Below are 23566 nucleotides of genomic sequence, written 5' to 3' on the forward strand. Positions count from 1 at the left end.
TTAATCAACAGGGCAGCGCAACGCTAAAGTAGCCTAGGTCAAATCAATCACTGTCTTGTCATGACGCAGCAGTAGAGAGCTCCCTTTAAAGTTTAAACCATAACATGACATAAATAATGGATCTTCAGAGCTTTCTTCATGTCTTTTTCACCTCAAAGTAAATGTTGGATTACTTCTTCAAATGAAAGCACAGGCAGCGGCCAGAAGGTAACTTGGATGTGATTTCTCCATTGCAAAAATGATTACGGTTATTCTATGAAACATATATTTCATAGAATAACCATAATCATTTTTAAAATGGTTATGGGGAAGTGTATATATTTATATAGCCCTATTTGCTCCAAGCTGTTTTTTAAATAAAATATAGACTGTTAGGGTAGAATGACTCCTGTCCTGTTCTTAACGAATTACCAAGATTTAATGAGAAATAAGGCTTCTTTAGAAAAATTACTGGGGCTGGGCTGGGTCTAATTTGTCAATTATTAGTCGAGCCAGGCTGAAATATTTAGGGGATATGAAAGCTCTAGTTAGTAGTTTGAAGTGCTCATGTGCTCTTATAGTTTCTTCTTTTTGTTTTCATAGACCTGCGGACTGCGGTTGCTTATTTCTCTCCAAGGCTGGCAACATGGCTCATGGTCCAACGCACAAAGCCATTGTAGTGTCTGTGTGCACTTGACGGGTGATTTTATAAACCAGCGGGTGCTTTTAGAATCCACTATCCCCCATCCCCAAGCCGTACCCATGTGTGGGTTGAGAATTTCAATGTGGGGGATATAGCAACAACACGCCCACGGGTACACCTCCATGCGCAAATAACGGCGTCGGCATAATGGTGACGGGTAGAGCAGGTGCTAGAATAACCTATTGGGGCGGCGCAGGTCCATTATCCCGATTTAACGGGGAAAAAACTGCCACAGAATGGGGCCGTCTCTCTCTCTCTCTCTAGTTATCTTTCCACCATCTCTGTCTTTCTATATCGAAGCTCATTTCCATGTCCCCCCCCCACCCCACCCCGCCCCTCCTCCCTGCACCACCATATGGAGGTCATTTTCACCCCACTGACCTTCCAATGTCCTTTACTTCCTTCCGCCACACCTCCCCCCCCCCCCCCCACCCCCCTCCTCGCCTCCTCCTCGCCTCCTCCTCGCCCCAACCAGCACGGGGGGTTTCATGCATGGATGACCCAATTTATCATGAAATATACCAACATTATGTCATTGGGTTTCCTTATTAACCACTTAAGACCTACCGTAAGACCTACTGTATTGTACTGTATAAGTGGCGTATGGCTATGCTATGGTGAAAATAGCAGATCTACAATTTTCTATTCTCACTATTTAAAAAAAAGATATATATATATATATATATATATATATATATATATATATATATATATATTTATATTTATCGTTGCTGTCGGGCAAAAACCTCTATCTCAATATTTAAACCTCTTTTAATGTTTTTTCATCAATGAATGCCCCATTTTGTCGTTTTTTTGTTGATTGATTGATTGAATACATAAGTTTCTTAACAGTACAGGTAGTACAGTCAAATGTTATAAAAGGGGGCTTTTTCCATCGTACAAGAGTGTCGCGCTAATTAGCGAAAACAGACGACTGTTTTTGCGATTTCTACAACATTTCATTCCATTTCCTGAAAAGCAACGGTTTCGGACGTACAAGGTTTCCACCCGACAGCGACAGCATATAAATTGAAAATGTCCGCCTATAAATGACAATGACATGCCCAAAATAGGGACATAAACAGGGGTGCACATAACTTTTTGGGGCTAGTTCTCAGGGGAGCACCTGGAGATGTGGCTTGATACGCACCCTAAAATTTGTTTTATTTACAAATAGGTCTTTGTGACCAAATAGGAGGCTACGATGCAAGAGTTTCCGTGCTGATTTAGAGCACATTAGTTATATGCAACAGAGCCATATGACGGCGGTACGCAAGAGCGCTTCTTTTCGCTTGATCTGCCGCGCAACATTTATTTTTGACCACGCATGTGCACTTGTGCACCAGTTATGTGCACCCCTGGACGTAAACCCTGGCTTATTTGGATACAAATATGGTTAAAAATGACGGGGAGTTTTAAATCATGTGGGCAACTTTCACTTTCTGGCCTTCAGTTGAGTTTAAATGCCTGCTGGTGCTTCCGTATGCACCGATGATGCTATGAGGCGCTTTCAACGACAAGCATTCACTACATTGTATGTCTAAAGTCTTTGCTGAAACCATGTATCTCCATATTTCAACTGTTTCATAAATTCATGCTCTTCGTCATATTACAGTATCACACAAAAGTGGCAAAAATAGCTGATATTGTAGATTGGCATTTTTTGCTATTTTTGAAACAAGTCTGTGGGTTTTGTAAATATTGAACCGATGACAAGTATTTACATACATTTTGAACATACAAGCTTTCGACCCTACTGGCTGGGGCTGGGTTACCATTGTACCTCAAATTGCTGAAGTTTCAATGGCACCTGGAAAGGATGCATTACTTCTCCCCAAGTCCTTTAAAATCAGCTGTGGAATAGCTCATCTCCTCTCCTCTATGTAACATCTCTCCATGTTAACACTCAAAGCCAGTCAATGTGAAACGCAGGGCAAAAAGGGTGGAAAGAGGGAAGGATCCTGACTGTGCCTGCCGCTTTGATTCTCACACCTTTTCTCTCACTTTCTCTCCTCCTTCTGTATCCTCCTCTCCATGGTTCTTCTCTCTCCCTCCCTCCCTCACACAGCACTCGCACTTAAAATGTAACACCATCCCCTCACGTACGCATGCAGGCACACACAGGTTTGTATCACTACACTTGTGAGGACATTTTAGGAGGTTTATTTTATAAATGCCATCCTCACCATGTTACCCTAAGCCTGAAGCCTAAGTTTAATTATGAATGAATGAATGGTTTATTTCAGTCTTAAGCCATGTGCAGAGTTAGTCACAGCAAACATTACAAAAAAACAATACTTGGACCGTAAAGGTGTAGGCTGAAGCCATAGCTTATAATGCCTACCCTTATAATACTAAAAACAAACAATAACAAAACATCAATTTTCACATAAAAGAAATAGAAATAATATTTTATGGTTCATAATGAAGTTTCATATTTACATACTATATTATCTTTAAACATTTTAGATCGTTATCACAACTATTCCATATTTCTCTTGCCATAAATCTCCTTTTAATGTTTGTTCTAGCTGTAATAATTTCAAAGTATACCCCTCAGCTCATACCGGTTTTCTTTCATTTGGAACAATCTCTGAATGCAGCTAGGAAGCAATTTCTGTTGTGCTTTATGTGCACAACAGAATTATAATCATGTGATGGTGTGTCGCACCCCCAAAATAGCCAATCTGCGAGCCTTGCTGCGCTGCTGCGGCGCGCTTGTAGATCGGCTATTTTGGGTGTGCGACAGCAGCACACAAAAGAAGTATAAATCAAGCCTGAATGAAAAAAAAACAATGTTAACCATAAAACAATCATTTCTCTTGCGAGGACAAGGAAAATGGTATCCACAAGGTCTCTTTCTCACATTTGGGCCCTCACAAGGATAATAATACAAGCACGCATGCACACACACACACACACACACACACACACACACACACACACACACACACACACACACACACACACACACACACACACACACACACACACACACACACACACACACACACTGTTTCATCATGCATGACGACACATAGCGAGGCTGCCGCCCGCGCTGCTGATGAACTGTTTGTTTAGGTGATTTTCCACTCAGCAGCATTAAAGAGTGGGAGTTTAGACTCACTTAAAAGGCCACAGCCGCCATTCTGAAGGAGGGAGGTGAGGAAGAAACAGTAAACCAACCAAACAGTAACAAAAAACAGGTCTAATTTATTGCAGCTCCAAAGGAGACGTGGATGCAGCTGTGGGGTTAGGGCTGTGTTGATTTTGACAGCAATGTTTTATTTCGTTTTAGTCATAGTCTTTTAAATAAAATTCCATTTAGTTTTAGTCATGTTTTAGTCATCTGAAATCTTTTAGTTTTTGTCTAGTTTTAGTCGACTAAATATAAGATTATAGTCGACTAAATCTACAGTTCATTTACTAAAATGGATTTTGGCGGGCCTTGATGGCGTCGTAATGGCTGATTTTACACTTGGTTGCATGCTGAAAATAGCCGATCTACAAGCTCACAACACGTCGCAGGGACGTGTTGTGAGCTTGTAGATCGGCTATTTTCAGAGCGCAACACCCGAGCGCAACCAAACATAAAATGACTTGTCATTTAGTTCTTCTGGATCTCTTCTCCACTAATCCCTCATTTTAGTCTAGTTTTGTTGACGAAATTATCAATAAATATTTAGTTTTAGTCACCATAGCTTAGTTTTTATTTAGTCGACAAACATTTTTCAGGATAAGCAAGATTACATACAAATTGCACCTCCTGGCAGATTTGCTGCCTCACTGACGAGCACTGCCGCTCCTTTGCTGAAATGGCCTGTTTTAACATTTGGACAACAAATGGTAACATTTAACCACATTGATTCGTGGCACTAGGTCTTTAATCAGTACATTAGTTAATCAATACCAATTGCTGCAGCTCAAAGAGAATTCTAAGTTATTAAGTAATGCATGTTTTCTTTTCTTTTCTTTTCTTTTTTTAAAGAGCACATTTTGAATATAGTATCAAATATGAGGCTTGAGCGATTCATGTACTGTATTTCTCAAACTAAGTATACTCAGACTTTTTCCTCATTTGTTAGCTTTTGAAGGGGTTGTGTTTTTTATTTATTTAAATGTTTTATGTGCATGCATTATTGACCAGACAGTGGAAAATACCACCATAAAATGTTAACCTCATATTATCCACCCCTAGCCTAGACTATTAGACTAATATCACTGAGTAGATATTAGTCTGGAATCTCTCTGTGGAACCTGCATTTCCGAGGGGCAAATAAAAAAAATGCCTCTGGTGATAAACCCGCCCCATATTTGCATACTGGGCCCTGATTGGTCCCTCACAACTTCGGAGGGAGAGGCATCCAATCTCTATTGAGAGGGGCCAGACCTAATCTGCCAAGGGCATTTTTTTTTGCAATGGCAGATTCGTCTGGAACCAGGCTAATCCACCCATAAGTCACACGCACGTGCACGCACACACACACACACACACACACACGTGCACGCACGCAGGACAACACAGACACACAGCAGCACGGCTTCACCTCCACATGTGACTTTCTGTATACATCAGTGGCCACGGTTCCGTATCCCAGAATTCCATTGGCCTTGAGTGAAGGGAACAGTGCGAAGATAAACCACCTCCCGTCCTGGTCTCATTTCATCCTCCAGTAACTCACACCACCGGCTCACACAAGACTCCGTTCCCCCTGTAAACACTACTACCCCCCCCCCCCCCCCCCCCCCACCACCCGACCCCCCACCCCCCAACTTAACCCTATCAATCCCGCGAATGCATCTGTGTGTCATTTTAAGATTTCTTTGGCTATTCAAAGAAAATGGCAGATATACAAGCTCATAGCGTGGCACAGAGTTACCGCGCTACGAGCTTGTAGATCTGCTATTTTTTTTGAAAATGTGTGCAAATCTTTGAATATATATATTTTAAAGCGAAACATTTGTAAAACATTTTGTTCCAGGGAACCCCAGAAGCAAAGATTTGAGTTACAAATGTTCGCTTTAAAAATATATATATTCAAAGATTTGCATACATTTTCATGATTTAAAAAGAATAGCAGATCTACAAGCTCATAGCGCGGCACTCGGTGCCGCACCATGAGCTTGTATATCTGCTATTTCTGAAGAGCCGAAGAAATCTTAAAACGACAGCGACGCGTTCCCGGATTGAATGGGTTAACGGGGAAGAAAATTGGTGCTCACTGAACAACTGTCTGCCGCTCACGCTTGAGAATTTGATTCATGGATTCATCGGTATATCCACTTAGCTTCTAATTAAACAATCTAATCATACTGTAGCGCTAAATGTCCTGGCCACCAAGTGTACACAGACCCAACACAGCCTTCCCAACACGGCTGCAGGTCCCCAAATTTGAGATTTTTTTGGGCGAAAAATGTACATTTTCCTGCGCTGTGATCTGGGCCCAGGAAATTAGTAGAATTATCCTGCGCTGTGATTGGCCAATCACAGTCTATTCAGGACTGTGATTGGCCAGTGTCACATGACACATGTGCATAGCCCTATATAAGAAAGCATAACTTGGAAAAAACCAAAAATTTGTTTTTTCCAAGTTATGGTTTCGTCCATCATAAAGAGTGTTTCAATAAATGTATTTATCTTTTGTACATGATTGGTTGACTCCATTCAGTATTGTGATTAGCTAGCAAGACACCGCCCACTTCACACAGGGTGTGATTTTTTTATTTCATTGACCCCCACATCTGAAAATATTTTGTGCCAGTGAAATCTTCTTTCAATTTTGCAAAACTACAACCCCCTTGAGCCCCCTCAAGGACCCCTGGGGGTCCCCGGACCCCACTTTGAGAACCGCTGCCCCAAACCCCAGGTTACTGCTGTCCATAATCATAACTGTCCATAACCAATTCAATTTGATCTGTCATTTTAGATTTATTTGGTTATTCAAAAATAGCAGATCTACAAGCTCTACACAGCCTCCCCAACACAGCTGCAGGTCCCCAAATTTGAGACATTTTGATATTTTCATTGACGTGTCAATGACCCCCACATTAATAGGTATTTGGTCACGGACCCCAATCTGAAAAGATTTTGTGCCAGCGAAATCTTTAAAGTTTTTTTTTCCAATATTGCTTGTAGAGAGGCAATTTCCCCCCTATTTTACATAGTGTACAACAAAGTACTGTATATAGGGTTTAAGTGGTTAAAATCAGAACGTGTTAACTAAAAAGATGACGAATAATAACTCTTGGCAGCATCTTGCTAAGGGTAGTGACTACTCAGCTCCTATCATACCCCCCCCCCCTTTCAATTAATGTTCTCACTCTTAAGGAGAAGCCAAAATCCCCCCCTTCAATTAGGATAATGGCCTATTGATTGTCTGGATAGCCGATCGCCAGGCCTCCTCGGATCACATTCTGGCTTCATTGTTCTCGCTGGTGTTACTGTATTTTAACTGGCTGGGAATTGTGTTGCAGAGCAGGAGGGGGGAGGGGGGGTGTTGTTGAACCTGACGCCTCTTTTCATCAGCATTGAATCGATCAGATCACATTGATTTTTTTCCCTCGCAGTTTACCGTTACCTGTGCTCCTGACCTGTAACACCAGGGTTTTTACTTACAAATCGTTTGCTGTCGGGCGGAAACCTTGTATGTCCAAAACCGTTCCTTTTTTAAATTATTTTATTATTTTATTTTCATAAAAAATAAATGGTGAAAATAGCAGATCTACAAGCTCACAACGCGATGCAACGCAACCCTTGTAGATAGGCTATTTTCACTACTTTTGTGTGACATTGTTGTATGATGAAGTAGGCTATTCATTTAAGAAAGAACATAAGAGGTTTCTGTCCGACAACAACGAAACCGACTTGTGTGTCTGTCTGTCTGTCTGTGTGTGTGTGTGTGTGTGTGTGTGTGCGCGCTTGCATGTATTTGTATTACTATACATGTGAGGGCCAAATGTACCCACAAGTATAGTAGAATGTGAGAAATAGACGTTGTGAGGACCATTTTCCTGGAGAAAGAGAAATGGTGGTTTTATGATTAACTGCATTTGGACTTGAATGCTGGCCTCTTGCACCTGGCTCTTGCTTTGGTAAGCCTCGAGTTTAGAGCACAAACTTGTCTACTTTATTGTTTTATGATTAACCCATTAAGACCTGAGGCCGATTCTACAAAATGTCCTCTAAATCCTAAGAGTTTTCTGAAACACTTATGTTGCTATTAGGACTGGGACTCGATTAATCTAATTAATTAGAGGCTTTGTAATTAATTAATCGCAATTAATCGCATTTTGATCGCATATCAATATTTGACCTGAGAACAGTGAAAAGCAATTTTTTCAAATGGATTTTAGCATACGTCTTTAAGTACTCAAGAACTCAAGAAGAGGTATTTGCACTTGACTCGAGTATTTCCAATTTCTAATACTTTTACTTCTACTCCACTATATCTCAGAGGCAAATATTGTACTTTTACTCCCCCCCCCCCCCCCCCTAAATGGGATCCATTACAGATTCTGATTTGCCCAGCCAACATATCATCAGGCTATGCGGCGCGTCTCTTCATTCATGTTTTCATGCACTGTGCTGGCTAGTGGCTGCAGTTTGTTGTTGCCTGAGCACCACGCAAGTTGGTTGGTGCGCTGGTATGATCAGTCCGTCTGAAACTCGTCCAGTGAGAAACGTTCCGCGGTGCAAAAATAGGTGCGATTAAAAATGTGTAAAAAAAATTACGCGAGATTTTTTCTGTAATTAATTGATCGAAATTAACGCGATAAAGTCCCGGCCCTAGTTGCTATAATATCAGTGGTTCTCAAAGTTTTTTTCATGTCAAGGACCCCCAAAATTATATGTATTTGGCCGCAGACCCCCATCTCAAAATATTTAGTTCCAGGGAAAAATAGCCGATTTTCCATGCTCACAAGCTTGTAGATCTGCTGTTTCTTCTGCATTTTTTGTGTGTGCTATTTTCAGTAATTTTCAACAACTCTGAACGACTTTCAACGAATGTTGATGTCCTCACAAGTGTAGTTATACAAACGTGTGTGCGCACACATGTACACGGTGCCTGTTTTTGCCTGTATTGAGTGTACACAGGTTTAATAGTGTATACTAGGCATGTAACGATCTATCGTAAATCGATTAAAATCGATTCAAACTGGTGACAATTTAAATCGATTTAATAAAGAAAATTATCGTGATGCAAACAGCAGAGGGCACGTAAAAATAAAGAAAAGGCCACAGAAAGAAAATACAGGATCTTTGTAAGAGAATTGATAAAAAATTGCGCCAGGCCAGATTGCTTATTGTGGGCCAGCAATGTTTCACGGCAGTTATTATTATTGAAAATAGAATGGATTTGTTTTATTTTTTCTTTACGGACTGCAAGTAAGAGAAAGAAAGGAACTTACCAGTATGAACTTCAAATTAAAACCTGTATTGAGTAATCATAGTACATTGCTTTCTCTTATGATACTATTCAGTGAGTCTTATTTTAACAAGTCTGATAGTTAATTACTGGCTACTTGTCACTACTGCTGGGGAGCTGAATCAATGGATTACGTTTTTGGATCGCTCATATTAACCTTTTTACCAACGTGAACACCATGCAATATGGAAGTACTGATCTTTCAATCATCCATTGCAGTAGTGGTGAGTGTCATGAATTAATTTGCTGCTTTTGCCTCTCTCTCTCTCTCTCTCTCTCTCTCTCTCTCTCTCTCTCTCTCTGTTTACTTTGTTCCACGTTCTTGCCCCTCCCCCTTCTGTTTCTACACATGCTTTTTTCCACCTGTTGTGTTGTTGTAGTGTATGATTTTAGTGCGTCAGTAAATCGCTGTGTTTTGATTGGCACTTTTGACTCAAGGTTTCAGCTTACAGGAAGAAACCCAAAATAGTCATGGAAGACATCATTGCACATAACAACACCACCAGGGGGTCTAATGAAGTTCTATCAACCTCATAGACACATGAAAAACAGAAAAAAGTGCAAAACCATGGCAGCACCTCTTTAAAGGGCATGTGCATTTCCAATGTAAATATATCACATCTCAACGTGTTATTTTGTCTTTTTGTGTGCGTGTGCGTGTGTGCATGTGTGCAGAGCTGGATGCAGAGGAGTGGTGCAAGCTGCTGTGCGTGGAGTGCCTGGGCAGCCGTCTGAACGACATCAGCCTGGGCGAGCCAGACCTGTTAGCAGCGGGGGTGCAGCGGGAGCAGAATGGTGAGTGCCCAATTAGTCCCACTAACACAGACACACGCTCCGGGTCAATCTCTCTCTCTTAGCCCACCCGCCAGGCCACCACCAAGCACTTATAGCGGCTATACTGTAGCTCCAGGTCCCTTGCCTGTCATGTGCTGTGGTGGACAGTAACCAAGTACATTTACTTGAGTCCTACTGTAATTAAGTACATTTTTGTGTTTTTTCTTTTTACAAGCTCATGACTTTCACTCTAGGAAGGGACTCTTAGGACCCAAACTTACACAAATATGGGACTCTTAGGACCCAAACTTACACAATATATTATGAATTAACTACTTAAGCCCTATTTCAAGTACTAGAGGGCCCTCACACCTACGTCGCACCGCCGAGCCGACTGATATGCCCATATTTGGAGATCTCTGTATTTGTCAGTCCATGTCCCTTTTATACCCATATATGGAGATCCCTGATGTGATCAGTATATGCCCATATATAGGCATGCCTCCTTTTGTGCCCATATATGGAGCTGACTGATTTATTTGCGCCCAATCTGGGCACCCATAGTCTACAAAAAGGAAAAAACAGCACCCTCTGCTGTTTTTTTCCTTTGAATTTGACTCTGGGGGGACTTCCCAATAGAATGTGGATAACAGGATGTTGGGCATCACTCAGCCCCCCACTTCCGGTCCACGTGTCTTTGTTAAAATTCCTAACATTCCTAACTATACACGTTGTAACAGGAGCTCCCGACAGATTCAGCTGCGGAGCTCTGAATCCGTCTTGAGAGATTAATTTGCGCCTGATGCCATGACGACACATTGAGGTTAGACAACACACTCCATATTTGGGCGTAGCTGCGTTGGGAACTCCTTATATGGTTATGGCTGAGTCATGGTGACATGAGCGTGACGTCAGAGGTCCGTCCTTGCTTAAGCCAATTTTAATATAGGATAGTGAAAATAGCCGATCTACATGCTCAAAATGCACCGCGTGCGACGTGTTGTGAGCTTGTAGATCGGCTATTTTCACGATTTCTTTGTATTTTTCGGATTTATTTTGTGTTCTTCATCTAAATACAGCAATGCATTGATATTAAAAATAAATTGTACTTCGTATTTTGTACTTTTTTGAATACTTGAGAGTATTTTTTACTTGAGTATATACTTTGTGCACCACTGAACTAGCGAAGCCCTCAGAGGGCCAGCTAGGGGAGCCCAAACCGCCACTGTTGTCCAATTAGGCCCAGTTAATGGGGGGCATTTTTGTCGATATCTGACAATGTACGCAACAGCTACACTGGTTACACTGGTGGATGTAGCTTCATGTTGAGTCATCTAAGTGCGTGTGTGTGGTTGTGTGTGCGTGTGTGTGTGTACTTGTATTATTGTACAATGTGTATTGTATGTGAGAGCCAAAGTGTCCCCATAAGTATAGTAGAATTTGAGAAGCAAGACTTCTCGAGGACCATTTTCCTGGTCCTGACAAGAATAATATTTTTGATTTATGGTTAAAATATTTATTTTGAGTTACACTTAAAATTAAGAAAAGATTCATGTTGGGTTTAGGGGTCTATTTTGTCTATTTTTAGCTATTTTTAATGCTGTCATAAAATGTTGATGTCCTCACAAGTATAGTAATACAAACGTGTGCGTGTACAGTATGTGTGTTTGTGTGTGTGTGTGTGTGTGTGTGCGTGCGTGCGTGCGTGTGTGCGCGAGCGTGTGAGTTGGAGCACAGGTCACAGGCTGTGCGGCTAGGGCTCTTTTCCAGGCCTAATGAGAAGTGCAGTGCATCACTGGCTTCCCTCATAATGAAGCTTGTCACAGAGATGGATGAGATTATGGCTCCTAAAGCCATGTGAAATGAATGTGCTTCCCCACATAATTCCACTAGCAGGAAATGGAACTGGGAGACGCGAAGCAGGACGACAGGCTATCATCACAGCAGCGCCCCTTCCCTTTTCCCTTCCCGTGTCATTTGTAGACTCGCCAAGGAAATAGAAAAAGCAACAGGCGAGGAGGACGGACGGTTTAAAGTTCTAAAAAAAGAGGGGGCGAGTAATTGAAAAGAATCTGTGGCAAGAGAATGTGCTTCTCGTCCATCGTAACGTTTAGTGTGCGATTGTTTTCTTCAGCACAATAGGGTCAAAAATAGGGTGTTTGGGCAAAACTATCACTCACTTTTTCGAGACCCGATGTGAGCTTGTAGATCTGTTTCTTTTGTTTTTGCAACAACAACAAAAGAAAGCCTATTATGGCATGCCCAAAAAAGGGACACGAGGTTGAATAGACACAGAGTCTGTGGTATACTGTACTGTGGATTTTACAATAAGAGGCGTAAGAAACCCATTGAAAGCCCTCCGCGTTGTGTTCATTACTTTTCTAAAAAGGTTACCAAATATAACAATATGAAAATCATAGACATCCCAGTTAAAACAGTAAAAAAGAATATATGTACAGTATGTAGCTGCAAGCAGCAATACGGAGGCCAAGCAATGCATAATTCAATATGAAAAAGCGGTAGCACTTTACAATAATGACCCGTTATAAAGCATTTATAAACGTTTATAAGCAGTTTGCAGACTATTAACAAATCATTAACAACCTGTTTGTTGACATTTGTAAATGATTACTAAAACCTTTATAACTACGGTTACAAATCATCTATAAAGGTATTAGTAAGTAGTGAACTATTCATGAATAAGCCATTTATATACATCTGTAAATGATTATTAAATTATTTGTAACGACCCATTCTAAAGCATTTATAAACGTTTATAAGCAGTTTGTAGACTATTAACAAATCATTAACAACCTGTTTATTGACATTTGTAAGTGATTACTAAAACCTTTATAACTACGGTTACAAATCATCTATAAAGGTATTAGTAAGTAGTAAAACTATTCATGAATAAGCCATGTATAATACATCTGTAAATGATTATTAAATCATTTGTAACTGATGTTACATAATATATACAAGCTATTGGTAGCTTGTTCATGTTTAACATATGCTTTGTTAAACATTCCTAAAGTATCTATAAATCCTTAGTACTTGTTATTATGTGCCCTATAGTAAAGTGAAGACAGTTCATAATTTACAACTGTCTGTTAATGTGTTTGTTCATGTTTAACATATGCTTTGTAAAACATTTCTAAAGTATCTATAAATCCTTAGTACATGTTATTATGTGCCCTATAGTAAAGTGAAGACAGTTCATCATTTACAACTGTCTGTTAATGTGACTTTCTCCTTACCTGTTGCAAACTACCTGGCTTTCATGAATGCAGACACCAAACAATTACAAGAATTATCTTTCATGTTTAATATATGATTCGTAAGACATTCGTAAAGAGTATGTTGACCATTTGCAAACGTTATCATGGGCCTTGTTGTAAAGTGAAGACTATGCATTATTATTTCATGTTTAACAATGATTAGTAAAACATGTGACATCAAAAAGTGGCAGAAGTAACGTTATAGAGTAAAAAAGTATAAAACAATTTATTAAGATATAAAATGTAGCAACTCTTGGCCACAGCACACACACTGACATTTAAACAAAGAAATTCATCACAACAGAATCACAGAATAGCAGCTTGGAGCCTCTGCAGTCACCACCTTCCAGTGCAAGTTAGCTTTAGCTGCTAAGCTAAACTGCTAAGCATGGAGGACATTACTAGCCTACACATCAAAACAAACATTGTGGATACAAACAGCCACCATCAAAATATCCCCTGGTCATAATGCTACTTCATGTGTGTAAGATTAGCCATTTTATGTTACCTCGATCACCTGCAACAAGACAGTTAAAACACATAAAACATTGATTAGACATATTTCTGTCCAGTCTGCAACTGCATCACTGTTCACTTCCTCCCTAGTAGGCTACTGCAGGTGTAATGCAGGTAATCAGTGTGTTGCCAGATTTTGCAAAAGAAACAAGCGGACAGGTCTATGAAAACAAGCCCAAAAGAAGCAACTAGAATCAGGCCTATGATAACGTCTGCAAATGGTTTACATACTCTTTACGAATGTCTTACGCATCATTTGCTTAACATGAAAGATAATTCTAGTAATTGTTTGGTGTCTGCATTCATGAAAGCCAGGTAGTTTGCAACAGGTAAGGAGAAAGTCCACATTAACAGACAGTCATAAATGATGAACTGTCTTCACTTTACTGTAGGGCACATAATAACATGTACTAAGGATTTATAGATACTTTAGGAATGTTTTACAAAGCATATGTTAAACATGAACAAACACATTAACAGACAGTTGTAAATGATGAACTGTCTTCACTTTACTATAGGGCACATAATAACATGTACTAAGGATTTATAGATACTTTAGGAATGTTTTACAAAGCATATGTTAAACATGAACAAACACATTAACAGACAGTTGTAAATGATGAACTGTCTTCACTTTACTATAGGGCACATAATAACATGTACTAAGGATTTATAGATACTTTAAGAATGTTTAACAAAGCATATGTTAAACATGAACAAGCTACCAATAGCTTGTATATATTGTTTAACATCAGTTACAAATGATTTAATAATCATTTACAGATGTATTATACATGGCTTATTCATGAAAAGTTTTGCTACTTACTAATACCTTTATAGATGATTTGTAACCATAGTTATAAGGGTTTTAGTAATCATTTACGAATGTCAATAAACAGGTTGTTAATAATTTGTTAATAGTCTTCAAACTGCTTATAAACGTTTATAAATGCTTTAGAATGGGTCGTTACAAATGATTGAATAATCATTTACAGATGTATATAAATGGCTTATTCATGAATAGTTCACTACTTACTAATATTTTATAAATGATTTGTAACTGTAGTTGTAAAGGTTTTAGTAATAATTTACAAATGTCAACAAACAGGTTGTTAATGGTTTGTTAATAGTCTACAAACTGCTTATAAACGTTTATAAATGCTTTATAACGGGTCATTATTGTAAAGTGCTACCGAAAAAGCTATATGGAATATGCGCAATAAGCCATATAGAAACATAATAGACTGAACTTGAGAGAAAGAAGACCATGCAATTAACAAATGAGCATTGGAAACAGCTGAGCAGAGTTGTATCGTGTACACAGACAGCTTTGTCATCCTAAAATACAGTGTATTTTGCAACTATTTCAAGTTCAACACTCATATAGAATCATATAGACTCTTCACATATAAATGCATACACACATGTAAATTTGCTCTCGTCCATGCATTCATTCATTTTCCAATCCTATTTTTCTCAGTGATGACCAACATTTTTACAGTTTTTATGCGATCAAAAAACTAAACAAAAATTAAAACCAACAGCAGGGCAGCTTTAAGAAAAGGGGGGGGGGAGCCTTCACATAATTACACTCACATTATGGCAGTAGTCAACAAGACACATATTACAACACTTTCACCTTTTGTTTTTGTCATTCAGCAGAAATCTGAGCGAATTGGTTTTACATACTCAGTCCATCTAGTCCAAATCCAAAATATGTTCTCTTCCTGAGTTCTGAGAGAGAAAGACAGTTTTTCCATTCTATATATGTCATGAATTATTTCGATCCATTCCTACACTGTGGGCGACTTTGGCTGTAACCATTTTCTTGTGATAGCCTTCTTACTTGCTACCAGAAGGATCGTTATTATCTAGTAAGTCATATGGGATGTTGCCCAGGTATAAAGTATCAAACCGGAAAGGGATGTTGATTCCAACAGCTTACCCCAGTACCTCTATCTTTTTTGCAGGGGTGTGATGAAATACTGTATATGATTTTTCCCATTGAATTCTCTCCATATGTTTGAACATGTTGATTCCCATGGTATTTTACATGTTTTTTCCCCATTCCTCCTCAGTGGCTGAGCAGAGTTCTGTGGATATTGAAATGCATGTCTTTATTATGTTGCTTATAATGGCTTATAAAATTGTCCTGTGTTTGGGGGAGGGAAGCCATGCGGGGAGGACGATAAGTGTAATTGTCACTGCATGTAATCCTATGAGCTGGGGCACTAGCCGTCAGCAGCGAGTGTTGGGCGGGAAGAGTAGGACGAAGGCTCTACGTCCTCCCGGTGGGGGCTCCTCACTGGCAGGTGACCCAGTAGGACGTGACAGCAGTGACAACACACGGAAATATGTGAGGGAAGGAATCAATTGGCATAACGACTAAATCGGGGAGAAAAAGGGCTAAACGGCAAAGACAAATCCTGCCAGTCAGTTTTCATCAAATGGTGTCGAGTGTGTGTCGTGAGGCATGTGGAGACCGTCTTTGGACGGCGCCGTTCGTTCCTTTGTCGCTCGGAGCGAAACGAGTGGCTCAGTGCCGCTCACGTTTCAATTAGTAATCCTCCCCAAACGTCGGAGCCCGATAATTAGATCAGAGTTCATTTGAACTGCTCCTAAAAATAGAGCTTCCAAGTGATGACATAGCCATCTCCTCCCCACAGTAGACGCATGGCTTATTTTGAATCATTAGGCATAATTATAAAGTACTAATACACATTATGGAGCCCCCTCTCTCTCTCGTTCTCTCTCTCTCTGTGGTCCTTTAACCACTTGAACCCCAGCATCACTATTCTGGGGGCAAGCTTCTACCCGGTGTGACACGTTTTGAGGTTGTAGATCGGCTGTTTAAGAGATTTGGTGTAGATGGACAAAAGCAGTCCGAGTACAGTTGTAACTCAAGTCTGTTACACTAATAATTAGAGGGATTAAAGTGATTGGACGTTATGAAGCTTTGGTGCTAGAGCTGGGGGCCAGGACCCTGGGTGGCCAGGATCAAATCTGTGTGCACAAATAATGATTTACTTTGTTAACACTACCACCGCCAGGCCCGTAGCCTACGGGCCGATAAATCCAACCGTAAAGCGCCGATCCCGTAGCCTACGGGCTGTGGTGCTTTTTCATTTTTTTCGAAAAAAAAAAAACTTTTTTCAATTTTCTATACGGCACATTTCATTGTAACACCACCGGAAACAGAATTATTCGGGATCCGGTTTTGCCGATCCCGTCGGCCCTCGTTCTAATGACGAAACTGAAACCCCATTTTCTCCTTGTAGTTTTTTCTCCTCGTGATCACTGTTTAACATAAACCGTTCTAACTACAACATGGCGGCTCCGTTTGACACGTGGTTTTCACTGGTAGACGCAGGGAGATCTCCGCAATGTATACAAACAGTGCACAGCTCAATCTTAAGGATTTTAACGAGGTCTATGGCGACGTGAAAAAAACAAAAAACAACAATAAAACGTTGGCACTGGTGAGTACATTATGAGATTAACCTCTGGCGGTCAATGTGTTAACAGACAGGAGGGGGGGGGGGGGCAGGAGGGGGGGGGGTGTATCACATGAGACAATGTCATGAGTGCCGGACATATTTAACAGTCCTTTACAGACATGCAAAAGTGTCACTTTTCAGCTACAGTCACCTTTTTGAACCCAAATAGGGCAATTGTGTGACACCTGACCCGAAAGAAAACATCATGTTGTCACCTTTTTCACCTCGGGGCTGTTTGCATGCCTGCCTATAGGGAAATATTTCTTATTTGTTTGATGTAGTTAACCTCTATTCTTAGGGAAACGGAGTTGCAACTGTAAAGGTGGTTACACACCGGCGAATATGCGAATATACGCAAAATTCGGACTCGTTCCGAGTATTAAAAGACGCTTTTTTGCTTCGCGAAACTGATGTGGAAGCTTGCATTGACTTCAAAAAAATTGACTTGAAAAAGTCAATGCAAGCTGTCCCATCGCAGGGCTGAGTGATGACCAACATCCTGTTATCCACATTCTATTGGGAGTTAAAGCGATGTGTTGTGAGCTTGCAGATCGTCTATTTCTGGCAAATGTTCCGCCCAGAATAGGGGTCTCTCTCTCTCTCTCTCTCTCCCTCTCTCTCTCTCTGGGGAGAGCAGAAGAAACCAGGGAGAAATAACTGCCCTTCCTTCACGTTAATCAGTACCTTACATAACCCTGTTTAGGATGAGCAGCAGGTCGTCTCCAAAACTATTGAATTTAGATGTCTCCTGACTTTCTTATTGCTTCTTTTGTCTCCCTCGCCTGCCTTTTCGTCAAATGAGCTGTCCGTTTTATCTTTGCAATTTGTGAAATTTCATGCTCATGCAAGCTGGTAGGAATGATAATTTCCAGTTCTGAGTGCAAACACAGTCAACTGAAATAACTTCTGTACTGATCCATGGAGAAGTTACTTAACTGGAATGACACAATTGTCAAAAGCAACCGTAGACTATTTGACATTCATAACAGCACTATAAATGTGTCTATATCTGTGTAAGGTAAACACTTGGTCAGATCTTGAGGTAATTTCACTATTGAGTGTACTGGTATTACAAAGTAAAATCCTACCCTATTACAGGTCCATTTCTGTGTTCGTGTTAAAGGAACACCTTTCTGTATACGGCTCTATCAGGACTATAATCGCATTTATGCAAACTTTGTGCAACCCATTTGTAATATGCCACCGCCAAAACATGGAAATGTATTCAGTCATTTCAGTCTTGCTTTGGAGTGACAATCCAAAAATAATCTTCAGCCGCAAAATGCACTTTGTCTGTCACCGATCGTGTCTCCTCTGCCTTTGGTCTCTTTATCATCTGATAACACCAACAACAACAACCCTGTCTGTCTGTCTGTCTGTCTGTCTGTCTGCTTGTCTGAACGGTTTCAGAGCATTTGCTCCGTTATCGTCGTCCCTGATGATAACAAGATGAACCGTGTGTGTGTGTCTGAATGCTTCCAGAGCGTTTCAACGTGTACCTGATGCCCACCCCTAACCTGGACATCTACGGGGAGTGCACCATGCAGATCACCCACGAGAACATCTACCTGTGGGACATCCACAACGCACGCGTCAAGCTGGTCATGTGGCCACTGAGCTCCCTCCGCAGATACGGACGAGACTCCACCTGGTTCACGTTTGAGTCCGGAAGGTACAGTAGGTGTGTGTGTGTGCGAGTGTACATGTGCGTGCATGCGTGTGTGTGTGTGTGTGTGTGTGCATGCATTCATACATACACCATACAGTGGTGGCAAGAGGGAAACAACTTTGGGAAACAAAATGTCAAGGGGGGGACAAAACAAAAACACTTTCACAAAGCAACTTTGAAATTCCACAACATCCCCAGGATATCAACATTAGTCACACAGTCCTCGAGGCAATGAAGTGGCAGGTGTCTATTTGTGCGTGTGTGTAGAATACATCATAATACATCAATAATACATCAAATGCATAGAAATAGTAATCTAATAATAAAGTAATACATGAGTAAACCAATAATCTAATAATAACTAATACATACGTAAACTCACACACTAGGATGCCAGGTCAACAATGACCTGGCATCTGTCTACATAACATGCTATCTAAGCTACATTTTAGCCTTTGCGTAACCCTGCAAGGTCGTCATGGCTAGCATCTGTCTAAATAACATGTCATCTCTCTCTGTCATCTCTCTCTCTCTCTGTTTCAGGATGTGTGACACAGGCGAGGGTTTGTTCACGTTCCAGACGAGGGAAGGAGAGATGATCTACCAGCGGGTCCACTCTGCCACGCTGTCCATCGCCCAGCAACATGAGAGGATGTTGGAGGAGATGGAGAAGAGCTCCCAGGTGCGCATGCACATGAACTTCTAGAGCTGTTATCCAGCCCTCTGATCCAGAGAGGCCAGTGAGGCTTAACCTATTAAGACCGGGAACGCATCTCTGTCATTTTAGATTTCTTTGGCTATTTTTGAAAATGGTGACAATTTGTGCAAATCTTTGAATATATAAATGTTTTACTCTTTGCTTCTGAGGGTCCCAGGAACAAAATATTTTGAAATGTGGCGTGTCCGCGGACAAATACATATAATTTTGGGTGGTCTTTGACATGAAAAAGTTTGAGAACCACTGACATTATAGCAGCATAAGCATAAAAATAAAATAAAAACGTTGTATAATCCCCAGAAGCAAAGATTTGAGTAAAAAAATTATCGCTCTAAAAAATATATGTATTCAAAGATTTGCAAAAAATGTCACGATTTTTTAAAAATCGATCTGCAAGCTCGTAGCGCGGATCTGCTATTTTTGAATATCCCAAAGTATAAAATAATGGTTATAGCAAAAAAAATCTAAAATGACGCAGCTATGCGTTCCCGGATTGAATGGGCTAAACGCCTGCGTCACCACCGGGCTGAGTAAAAGTCGCTCACAAGAAGTGACTCATACGGATCTAACAGCGGACAGACGTTAAAAGATACATTAGGTTTGGTCGTTTAGTTAATAACCACCAGTGATCAGCGACGATGGAGTTGCTACAAAGGAGACAGATAGAATAATCAGCAGTGATAGTGTGTGCAGCGTCTCTCGAGCCAGACTGCTGCCTCCCACAATGTTCAAATGCTTCCGTCATACCAGGGGCGCCGATTTTTCCGGTGGGCGCTCAAATTGGATTATTGGCGGATGATAACAACTGACACAGGGAATTAAATAATCAGACTTTGAAGATTACAGAGAGAGAGAGTTTGAATGACAGAAATCCCTTTCAGAATTACGTGCGGTATTAAGACTAGTGCATCCTGCACAGTGCATGCACACGTTACAAAGCGTTTTAACCGTCCGTCCGACCGGACCAGCACATTCCCAGTGGGTGCTCGCCGTCGCCCGGGGGGATCGGCGCCTATGTGTCATACTACAATGTGTATGTGTGTGACGGAAGCATTTAGAATACCCATTGTACCTGTCTGTCCCTTTTATGCCCATGTATGGAGATATCTCTGTCTGTCTGTCTACCTGCCTGCCTGTCTGCCTGCCTGCCTGCCTGCCTGTGTCCCTTTAATGGAGACCCTTGATGTCAACACTATAAGTGATAAGAATCAAAGTCAGTGATGTGTGTCTGATGCAAGGTTAACCCCTTGAACCCCGGCATGCCTATTCAGGGGGAATGTTCGGCCCATTATTCGAAATGGTTCGGCTGTTTTTTGGGGGCGAAGAGATTTCTTGTACATCGACGAAAAAGCGGTTAGAGTGCAGTTGTAACTCAAGTCCAGTCGTTTACCTGCATACTGTAGGTCTCCTTTGTTGTTCAAGGTAAAGCAACAGGCTCTCCCTTTTGCATCTCCAAGAAGCAGTCACTGGCCACTCCAATGTCCGTCTGATCAAAACAGCCTTCCTCACGATTTCCCACAGCTAGTTCCGCCTCAGCATGGCCAGACTTGTGATTATCCATGGCTTTCTCAGAAACAGAAGCATTCTCCTCTTGATTTTTCTCATTACCCGCTGATCCAATTTCACCAACGTTTTTTTTTCTTTTGGACTGCTTTGGTTTGAAAAACTCACTTATGCTTTTATTATTGACTTCCAACATTGTTTCATATTCTCAACCACTGAATAAATGCTAAAACCAGTCAGTGAATCCTCTTCCTCTATTGACTTTACAACATCGCCGCCACCACAACCAGCATCTAGACTCCAGGGGTCTAGTTGCCAAAAATCGGTATCTCTTTGTAATTCTGCTATTCTTTTCAACTTGATTTCTCCTCATTGAATTGGCAGTAGCGGAGGCAGAAATACCATTGGGCGAAGGATGCGAGAGACTCAGGCTCCACAGCTTACTTTGGTTTTTGTTTCATTAAAAAAAAATCCTTTTTGCGTTTTACCCTTTTTTCTCACCAATTTAGTCGTTATGCCTATTAATTCCTCCCCACACACATTTCTGTGTGTTGTCACTGCTTTTGTATCTTGTATCACCTGCCAGTGAGGAGCCCCCACCGGGAGGACGTGGAGCGTTTTACTCCTCCCGCCCAACACTCTGACAGATGCCGTGCAATGACAAATATCACCCTCCCTGCCCGGCTTCCCTCCCCCAAACACGGGGCAATTGTGTTTGTATAGACACTCAACAAAGCCGGATGCACCATGGTGGATTCGAACCCCCGGACTCTGTGGTGGTGGTGGGGCCACACTGCGCCACCCGAGCGCCCGCTATTAACGTTTTTCAATGATGATGTACTGACCAAAGAAATCAAAGAAAAACGTTCTTTAACACTATAGATCTCATTTAATGTAATTATATCCTGGAATGGATTTGTAGCTGCGATGCTTATCAAGCTAAGCGCAGCTGTCTAGTTTGAATAGGCCTTTTAATGTTGTACATGGTCTTTTAATGTTTAGAGTTCAAAGACAGCTTTGTCGGTGAGAAATGAGTCATTTGCATTTGATCGCATCACACCATCGCTTTGCTGCTTGTACCTGTATGAGAGAACGACGAATAAAGCCCTCTTGAATCTCTATATGAATCATGAAAAATCACTAGTCCTTTTCAATTTCAACCACTTGACATTCCATCGTTGTGCGTCATAGATCTTTGCATGTGTTGCTGTAGGTGTTGTATCGGCTTAACTACAAACACACTGCCTCTGTGGAGACTCAGACAGCCAGGCTGCAGCTCTGTATGCTGCTATGTTCTCTTGGGTGTTTTATCTGTGTATAAAAGGCATGGTTCTGGGTCACGGCACATGACCTGTCGCTGTCCATCAACAGTGGTGCTGAAACATTCGCAAATCGATGCATGTAGAGTGACTTGTGCTGTCCTTGGTTTGTCCATGGCGTCACGACTTGAAACCCGTTTTCGTTTTTTCCTGCACTTCAGAGTGACAACTTTACTTGGCTCGATAAGTATAACGGATTTGTTTTTATGACAGAATACCAGAATGCTCCCTCGAGAGTGCTCTGCCCCCCTCTTGAGTATTTGTGCATCAGTGCTTATTGCACACAGTATTGTTGTTAGATTATTATTAGCACTTTTCAAGTGGGCACACGCAATTAATGTTTTGACGTGTGGTGATTTTGTGTGCCCCCTCATGAAAATCAAATGCCTCTCCTGTTTATTTAATCTGGTGCTTGGCCTGACTCTGTACTTAGTTAGAGACACAAACAAAATTTGGAAGAATAACTGAAGAAAAAACAAAGATAACACGAGTGTGCTACTCTGCCAGCTTCCAGTGAGCACACTAATTAGACTCAATGAATGAATTAGACTCCACAGAAAGCTCTAACACTGCGTGTTTTGATTTAGGCCAGTTAGACCCTCGCAGCTGCTACTGTGTCCAGCATTGCTTTTTAGGAATCAGTGAACATGGATAATATAAATCATCATTTTCACGTGCAAGATGTTGAACACGCGCACACACACACACACACACACACACACACACACACACACACACACACACACACACACACACACACACACACACACACACACCAATCAAAACATACACACACACATTTCACAGTGGGGAGCAGCCAGTGTTGCCTGGTCTCTCGCCAAGAGTACCTCATTGGAGCGGAAACCATGCGACGCCCCGCGGTTTTAGCCTCCGTTCCTTCCGTTCCTTCCCTTCTCTCCCTCCATCCCTCTTTTGCCGTCATCTGTATTCTTTATTTATGTAAGCCTGCATGGAGCTTGATGAGCCTTGACCATATGGCCATGCTCCTGGACCCCGCCATTTGGGACGCGTTCCAAACGCAGCGTTTAGCCTCGGCCGCTATAAATCACAGGGATAGCCGCAGAACACTGACCACTTACACTTACATCATGGCTCTGGGGAATATCATGTTTACTATTAAGTAGATTCTGTTTAATGCCCCCCCCCTTCCCCCATTTTCTTGT

At 41.2% G+C, this 23566-nt stretch overlaps 1 protein-coding gene across 1 annotated transcript in view; it reads left to right on the plus strand.

Moving 5' to 3' along the window:
* Window positions 1-23566, plus strand: part of dok6 (docking protein 6) — a 96696-nt gene that overhangs the window by 53661 nt on the left and 19469 nt on the right. Inside the window, 3 exon segments of the mRNA XM_080417839.1 lie at window positions 9784-9903; window positions 18656-18845; window positions 19386-19524. Of these exon segments, the coding sequence (XP_080273965.1) occupies window positions 9784-9903; window positions 18656-18845; window positions 19386-19524 (449 nt within the window).

The sequence above is a fragment of the Gymnoscopelus braueri genome (assembly GCF_963280865.1).
Source record: "Gymnoscopelus braueri genome assembly, chromosome: 21".
Classification (NCBI taxonomy): Eukaryota; Metazoa; Chordata; class Actinopteri; order Myctophiformes; family Myctophidae; genus Gymnoscopelus; species Gymnoscopelus braueri.